Below are 9,348 nucleotides of genomic sequence, written 5' to 3'. Positions count from 1 at the left end.
AAGAAGAAGAAGAAGAAGAAGAAGAAGAAGAAGAAGAAGAAGAAGAAGAAGAAGAAGAAGAAGAAGAAGAAGAACAAGAACAAGAAGAAGAACAAGAACAAGAACAAGAACAAGAACAAGAACAAGAACAAGAACAAGAACAAGAACAAGAAATAGAAGAACAAGAACTAGAAGAACAAGAAGAACATGGCACGGTTGAAGGGAAAATTAGAAATCCTGACAGTGAAGAACAAACTTGCCCCAAAGAACTCAACACCTCTAATCAGCATGAAATAGTCAAGCGATAATGTAATCCCCATTCTCACCCCTGACTTTATTCAGGGATCTCTTTCCTTTCCTTTCCCCTTCTATCTTTTTTCTCTCCTATCTAGCGTTAGGGGGTTGAAATGGTAGAGAAAGGGTGGAAAAGTATGGAAGAAAATAGAACCCACAAAGTAACCAAAGATAGCAACAAGAAACAGACTCATGCTTGATAATAATCACAATCAGGATGCTCACATTTCATGTTTTTAGAAATATCTTTCTTATATCCCACATTTCAAGATCCAGGCAATGCTACTCTTTTTTTTCCCCCTTTCATTTCTCTATAATCAAAACCCACAAATTCTAACTTCATAAAAAGTGATAAAACTTTATGAATTTTGGAGTAGAAGGTTTTTTTTTTTTTTTTTTTTTTTTTTTTTTTTTTTTTTTTTTTTTTAGAGTAACAAACAAACATTGGGAATTAAAGCAGTTTTGGCTGCAGGCTTTGTCCACTGACACCAGAACTTTCCAGGAAATGAAATCATAAATAAAGTGTCACATCCAGTAAAGAATGTACACATGTGTGTGTGTGCACATGCCACACACAGGATTCAATAGCACTCCACAACAAATAGCCTGTTGCTGACAGTTACTTAGGAATGACTGATTATACTTATAAAATGCAAATGCATTATTAGATTAATTGAATATAATTTAAGCTAATAGCTTGAGCAAAAGAGTGAATCTGTAAGAGTTGTAAAGTAGGAAGACAAAGACAGTAGAAGGCTAAATCTTAGACAAAGATTCTCAAATATCAGAGAGCCCCATTGGACCAACACTTCAAATTAACAAGCCATCAAGGGACTCTGATGTTCAAGCTGTCTGACATCTCACCCAAGGGACAGCATTCAAGAGGAGTGTCATTTTTCTCAGAAAAAGATTTCCACAGAGCTTTCATGATTCACCAATTAAAAAGTTTAGGCTAACCGGGCATTGGTGGCACATCCTTTAATCCTAGCACTTGGGGGGCAGAGGCAAGCAGTTTTCTGAGTTCAAGGCCAGCCTGGTCTACAGAGTTTCAGGACAGCCAGGGCTACACAGAGAAAACCTGTCTGGAAAAACCAAAAACCAAAATAACAACAACAACAACACAAAGTTTAGGCTCGATATAATTAAGAAACATAATTACAAACCCTCCTTTGGCTTCCTTTTTCTTTTCTTCTTTTGTCTTGGGATTTTACTGCTGCTTTCTTTTTAGTGGTGCTGAAGAACAAACTCAGGATTTACCAGACACTAAGCACATGTTCTAATACTGAACTCTTCTTTTTCTCCAAGCTCCTCTAGAATTATAGGTACACTTATACAGAAGTAGTACGTCACACCCTGGATCTAGACCTTCATGTTCAAATACATAGATAATCTAACAGAAATTCAAATTCAATTTTAAAATTTTATGATGGTTGTTCATTCAACAGGGTGTCTGCATGGGAAGTGATCACAAGATATCTAAGACTCAATAAGTTTTATATAAAAATGGAAAGTGTGAAGGATTCCTTAGGCTTCCATCATACAGGAGGATGGGGGCTTAAATGACAAAGAGAAAGGATATGTTAGTGACTCAATAGCCACTGGCTCTAGAGTTGCACTATTATAACTAAAACACTAAGAAGGCAGGGTAGTCACTAATTGGACTACAGTTTAAAAAAACATCATCTTCTCTTGTAACAGATTTGTTTTTCAGAGTCATGCTTATTAAGTTATAAAATATAGTATTAAGAACTTGGGTTGTGTCAGGCCCTGTTTTAAATAGATTAGGCTATTGCTTCACTTAATTTTCTAAACAGGCACAAGAGATAGAAACTATTATCCTTATTACCTAGATGGGAAAATAAAGAAACAAAGAATCAAAGCAAGTTACCAACGTTTAAGTTTAGGTAACTAGGAAGTTGTTGATCTGAGGTATGAATAAAACAGGTGGTCTAGCTCCAGTGTCCTGAGGGCTTCTTGTTTCTCTGTTTCATTTTGTTTTTGTTTTTGTTTGTTTTTCAAGACAGTTTTTTTTTTTCCTGTGTAGCCTGGCTGTCCTGGGTAAACTTGCTATGTATAGCAGGTGTTAGTTAGGGTTTTACTATTAACAGACACCATGACCAAGGAAACTCTTGTAAGGATACCATTTAATTGGGGCTGGCTTACAGGTTGAGAGTTTCAGTCTGTTATCATCATGGCGGAAGCATGGAGTTTCCAGGCAAGCATGGTGCAGAAGGAGCTGGGAGTTCTCCATCTTCCTCTGAAGGCTGCTATGAGTAAACTGGCTTCCAGGCAGTTAGACAAGGGTATTAAAGCCGACTCCCACAGTGACACATCTACTCTAACAGTGCCACACCTCCTAATGATGCCAGGCCACAGGCCAAGCATATACAAACCATCACACCAGGCTAGTCTCTAGTTTAGAGTTCTGCCTACCTTTGCTCTTCAAGTGCTGGGATTAAGGTGTGTGCCTCTATGTCCAACTTAGTGTCCTGTGTTTTTGACATGCACAACACACGCTTGAAAAAAATGCTACCTTTTATTTTGCGGTTTAAGTTGTATTTTTATATGAATTCTCATAAATCTTTCAGAGATTAAAGCTGTGAATTTAAAACATGGAACAAAACCAAACAAAATTTTCAAATAACAACAACAACAACTTCTGAGTTCAGTATTTTCAGAGATAGGATACTGTATTCACTATGCCTGCTATTTGATATTTATCCTTGAAATTGAACTGAACTCAATTAACAGTAATTTAGGGTCACATGTTGAGGACAAGAGCACAGAGATTCAATATGTAGAGATGACCTGATTTTTGTTTCAACCTAGAGCAAATAAAATATTCTGGAAGTTTACCATTGAATTCAAATGAGAAGCATGAAGTTCAGAGTGTTCAGATGACCTGCCCAAGACCAGGTAAGTAGACAGAGTGACCTAAAACCAAATTCAGGTGAACTAGTTGCTATTTCCATTCCACCACTTCATTTCTATCAAATTGGCAAAACATATTGAAATAAAATTAATTTCCAGAATAAACATCTGTGCTCCATAAGGACAAATGTTTGATTATTTTTGCATGTTTTCCCAAATAACTCATTCAATTTTGGAATGATTGAAAGAGAAATAGAAAGATCAAGAGGAGACAGAAAGGAGGGAGCTTTCCTCTAGACCTCTGAGTGTGTGCGCTTGAGTTTTAGTTGCTGAACAATTTCTCTCTTTAACCTTACTCAGTTGTAAAAGTAGGCATGAAAAACAATTTCTCTGCTTATAGCAGTACCTGTGGGCAACTGTGGAGGTCTCTAGCTTTGTGCCAAGGCTCTTAGAACAGAGAGCAGAATCGAAACCAAGCTCCAACAAAAGGCTTTATAGAAAGCATAGCATCTGCTCAATGCATCTTTTCTATCATGTATGGTAGCAATGCTGGAATGTTAAGAATGTGCAATTAGAGATGTCTAATTGGTTTATTTAATTATTTTTTCATAAAAGATTGTGTCAAATATCTAGACATATTTTATTGGTTTACTTATTTGCCTGTCAAATCAGGGCTATTGTTCTTACCATCCATTCAAGGACATTTGACAATATCTAGAGACATTTCCAGTGTTAAATTGATTTTTGGTGGTGGTGGTGGTAAATGATAGTGGCAATTAGTGGGTAGAGTTTGAAGGTATTATAAAATCCCACACCATAATCTAAAAATGTTAATAGTGCAAGGTTGAGAAATACAAACATAAAAATATTACATAAGCAGTTTTTTATTTCTACATTTTAAAATACAAGTAAAACACAATTTATAAAAGTATAAATAAAAATACCACACCAAATATTTTCTGAAAAGAAGACCATGTCAGCAATCTACTGTTAGCATGTTCAACAATATTTTCTTTTTGAGATGGAATCTCATGTAACCCTGGCTGTCTTTGGACTTGTTATGACACTTATTACTAAAATGACAGGCATGCACCTCCATAACCATTTTTATGAGTTTGGGGGGATTGAACCCATGGCTTCATGCATGTTAGGCTGCATTCTACCATCTGAGCTGTATCTAAGATGAATCATCTTTAATTGACCTATGGAGAAGACAAAAGACCCTGTAAAAGTGGCAGGGAATCATGAGTTTGGCGACATATATACTTAAACAATGAATGTTTTGACCTCTATGTTATCTGAAACACAATTTGTTTTACAGCTACTATCCAGGACATTCTGCAGTTGAAGCACTTCAAAACCACCATTGTAAGATTTAGACAATGAACTCTTGATTCAGACTATTCTTTGTTTCTAACTGCACTCCATACCCACCCTTTTAAACCAGCACATCAAAAGAAAATGTACATTTATTTACAAATATAGTCATCAAAAGGAGCTGCTATTAGCCGTGTCTTCCAGTGCCTGCTCCTCTTAGCCATATCTAGGTCAAGTTTCTCCTACCATGACTACAGGATCATTTTTTTCCATTAAAGCATTTTCTGATTTCTGTGGAAAGATGATTGCCTTTTCCCACTATTCTCAAAACCTTATCCTATCTTAAGAGAAGATAGGGAAGTCAGAAGCAGCTGGTTATTATCTGCATTTGGCCCTGATGATCTGGTATCATCTCCAACTGATATGATTACATGAGTTCTGGCTTTATTTGCTTGTATATTTTCCCCAATGGATGACAATATTTGCTTTAATTATCTTGAGTATACTTGAATAAAAATTTCTTTAAGGGATAAGTTATTTCTTATCCTTTAAAGATAAGAATAGCTCTATTCTCGCAGTAAACTGAGAAAAAATGTAACCACAGGAGGATTTTTGAAAATACCACAAAAATGAATCCATTATGGAATTTCTATATAGAGTTGACATATTACTACTATGACCACCATATGTTAGCTGAACACTTACCAAGATCTTTAACAAGTGAGAGTGCTTCCCATGATATGAAGGCTCCACCACCATCATCCAGGGCACCCTGCCCAACATCCCAGCTGTCCAAATGTCCACTGACCAGGACAACCTAGAATAGATAATAATAATAAGAAAACAATAAGACAAATGTGACAGCAAAGAAGACACATTCAGGTATTTCAAACAGTAAGATCAAAATTCTTATATTTGTCTTGAAATGTGTCTAAGACACATATTGTTTCTAGTGGGAGCATAGGTACTACAGAATCAGTATAATTCTAGGTTCATCTTCAGAATGATAAAAGCCCTCCCTTTGTGCCTACTATTAATAATATTGTAGGTGTTTCTTTTATTTCCTCAGAGGAAGGGATGAGAGCTGTGTCCAAACATTATAAATACACTTGAACTGAGCCCAGAGAATTTCTATTTAACTGTACCTAGGCTGAGTTCTGGAAGCTTCTAGCTTCCAGACAATCTAATCTTCTGTAAGAACAGATCTTGAAAGCTTCAGCTTCTAGCCTCTGTCTGTCAACCTAGGCCTAGAGTAATTCAGCCTCCTCTGAGACTTACTGTTTAATATTCTCACTTTATAGCTCTTTCTGAATTCTGGCTAGCTGACTGAAATCATCTGTTCTGGCTCAAACTCCTCTCTAAGCTGACCAGTTCACTTCTCCTAGATTCTGACTGAATTGTTCTGCTTGGAAAAACTACCTCTGAAGTCCACAAACTGAATAGAACTGCACAAACTTAACTGAACTCAATTGCACTTGATTGAACAGGTTGAACTCAACTGTCTCTTTTCTCTCTACACTGCTCTAAAGTAGCCTCTCTTTCTATCTCTTCTCATGAGAGTTGGGCATACATAGGCTGTCAAATTTTTCTATGATTCATCACTTTATCTGCCCTTCAATTAGATGTCATTGTTTGGGATTAAAGGTGTGTACTAAAGGCATGTCTGTATTCCAGCCAGAAAGATAAAGTTGTCTACTAAGGGACCATCTATATTCCAGCCGGATCACACAGACCCAGGTCTTTGGATTTAACACTAGCAAGAGTAGTTATGTTTCTGGATTAAAATTCCTCTCTATCTTCTTTATGTTTAAGCTAAAAATTGTACACTGTTTAACTATTACAAAATAACATAATCTTGACTACTAAGGGCATTGGTTTATTGCTAACTGATTTTCCATCACTTTATGGCTTAAAGTAAAAATTACATAAAAAGGAGCTCAAGACTTCAACTATATTCTCAATTGGTTATTGATTTTAGAACACACTTAATAAACATATCAAATTTAATCTAAATGAACATGAGAAAAATAATTTTTAAATTATGAATTAATTTGATATTTATATTCCCCTTTAAGAGAGTGGAAAGGTATTTTACCAGGAGAAAAATCCATGTCCATACACAATAAAGGACATACACACCAGAGTGCTATACAACTACCTTGCAAATGAGACATAAAACCTAGATCGAATTGAACAAAACATTTAAGAGAGATCTCTTTCTAGGGCAAAAAGAGAAACATAGAGATTATATTATAAAGCTTAAATCCCTGTAAATTTAAATAGTATTTAAAGAAACATTTATAATTTAATTTCAGAAAACATAAAAGTGATTTCACTAGAACTGAAGTAAACTTTTTCTTTCATTGATAGGAATGGAATCCAAGGCCTCATGAGTGATAGAAAAGTGCTATACTGCCTAGTCATACACATAAATGTTAGTGAGTTAAAATATATGTGCACAACTCTAACAAGCTAAAAAACAAGACAAGTGGTTCAATGTCAATAAAGATTTGATATAAAAATATTCTTGGCAGCCAACAATTATCTTCACCAAAATTATAGAAGAAAACTTCCCTTACCTAAAGAAAGAGATGCCCATGAACATTCAAGAAGCCTACAGAACCCCAAATAGACTGGACCAGAAAAGAAATTCCTTCCGACACATAATAATCACAACAACAAATGCAATAAGTGAAGACAGAATATCAAAAGCAGTAAGGGAAAAAGTCAGGTAACATATAAAGGCAGGCCTATTAGAATTACACCAGACTTCTCACCAGAGACTATGAAAGCCAGAAGATCCTGGACAGATGTGATATGGACCCTAAGAGAATACAAATGCCAGCCCATGCTACTATACCCAGCTAAACTCTCAATTACCATAGATGGAGAAACCAAAGTATTCCATGACAAAACCAAATTCACACAATATCTTACAACAAGTCCAGCCCTTTCAAGGATAATAACAGAAAAACACCAGTACAAGGAAAGATACCATGCCCTAGAAAAAGCAAGAAAGTAATCATTCAAGAAACCTAAAAGAAGACAGCCAGAAGAACAGGATGCTAACTCTAACAACTAAAAGGACAGGAAGCAACAATTACTTTTCCTTAATATCTCCTAATATCAAGGAACTCAATTCCACAATAAAAAGGCATAGACGAACAGATTGGCTCCACAAACAGGACTCAATATTTTGCTGCTTACAGGAAATTCATCTCAGGGAAAAAGTCTGACACTACCTCAGAGTGAAAGACTGGAAAACAATTTTCCAAGCAAAAGGTCTGAAGAAACAAGCTGGAGTAGCCATTCTAATATTGAATAAACTCGACTTCCAACCCAAAATTATCAAAAAAGACAAGGAGGGGCACTTCATACTCATCAAAGGTAAAATCTTCCAAGATGAACTGTCAATCCTGAATATCTACGCTCCAAATGCAAGGGAATCCACATTCATTAAAGAAACTTTAGTAAAGCTTAAAACACACATTGCTCCTCACACAATAATAGTGGGAGACTTCAACACTCCAGCCTCATCATTGGACAGATCTTGGAAACAGAAACTAAACAGAGACACAGTGAAACTAACAGAAGTTATGAAACAAATGGATTTAACAGATATCTACAGAACGTTTTATCCTAAAACAGAAGGATATATTTTCTTCTCAGCACCTCATGGTACCTTCTCCAAAACTGACCATATAATTGGTCAACAAACAGGTCTCAACAGATTCAAAAATACTGAAATTGGGGAGGACTCTCAAGGCCTGAGCCAGAAGGAGAGCCATCTTTGCTCCTGCGCACTGCTGGGGAGAGGGTGGCCTGCAGAAGTGATACAGCTTCTGGGAAAGATCCCATTTCTGTTTCCAGTCATCCAGCACCTTTCCCACCCAAGGAGGGGTGTCTGTGCCAGAGCAATCTCTGGGCCTGAACCTGTAGGAGGGCCATCTTTGCTCCAGTGCTCTGCCTGGAGAGGGCAGTCTGCAGAAGCTACACAGCTTCTGGGAAAGATCCCGTTTCTGGCTCCAGTCACCCAGCACCTTTCCCGGCCAAGAAGGGGTGTCCACCCAGGAGGAGTCTCAAGGCCTGAGCTGGCAGAAGAGCCATCTTTGCTCAGGTTCACTTAGGCTCCAGTCTGCACTAGCAAGAGTGTGGACCTCAGAAGCTACATAGCTTTGGGACAGACAGAAGCAACCTAACTTCTGGGACAGACCCTATTTCAGGCTCCAGAAATTTGGGCACCTTCCTTGCCAGAGGAAAAGTGGCCACCTGTGAGGGCTCTGTCTGCCAGAGCAGGTGGAGAGTCATATTGTGTTCAGGGTCCCTCAGTGGCTTGTCTGTGCAGGTGAGTGAATAAACTGCAGAGGCAAAACATCTTCTGGAACAGGCTCTGTTCTGGGCCTAAATCTTCAGCAAGGAGGCAAATCTGAACACAAGGCCTCTGTGCACCTTCCCTGCTAGAGGAGAGCTTCCCTGCACAGAGTAAGCTGACCACTGAGACTCAGGAGAGAGCTGAACTCCCAGGACTGATGACAGAGGCTAACAGAATCACAGGAGGAACAAGCTCCAACCAGAGACAACTATAACAACTAACTCCAGAGAGCACCAGGTGGTGAAAGGAAAACGTAGAAATCTTACTAACAGAAACCAAGACCACTCACCATCATCAGAACCTTGCACTCCCACCTCAGTCAGTCCTGAATACCCCAACACACCCTAAAAGCAAGAATCAGATTTAAAAGCATACCTCATGATGCTGGTAGAGGACTTTAAGAAGGGCTTTATTAAAGAAATGCAGGAGAACGCCCCTAAAGAGATACAAGTCCTTAAGGAGAAACAGGAGAATACTTCTAAAGAGGTAGAAGTCCTTAAAGAGAGAGAGGAGAA

At 37.7% G+C, this 9,348-nt stretch overlaps 1 protein-coding gene across 2 annotated transcripts in view; it reads right to left on the bottom strand.

Annotated features, from left to right (window-relative positions):
• Cpq (carboxypeptidase Q) overlaps positions 1–9,348 on the bottom strand; it is a 377,206-nt gene that overhangs the window by 172,128 nt on the left and 195,730 nt on the right. For both annotated transcript variants that reach the window (XM_021216707.2, XM_029548087.1), the window contains one exon: positions 5,167–5,278. In XM_021216707.2, coding sequence (XP_021072366.1) covers positions 5,167–5,278 — 112 coding nt within the window. The remainder of the gene's footprint in view (positions 1–5,166; positions 5,279–9,348) is intronic.

Source organism: Mus pahari, chromosome 17 (assembly GCF_900095145.1).
Source record: "Mus pahari chromosome 17, PAHARI_EIJ_v1.1, whole genome shotgun sequence".
Taxonomy (NCBI): domain Eukaryota; kingdom Metazoa; phylum Chordata; class Mammalia; order Rodentia; family Muridae; genus Mus; species Mus pahari.
Note: the sequence above shows the minus strand (reverse complement) of the source record. Positions and strands in the feature narration are given on the sequence as shown.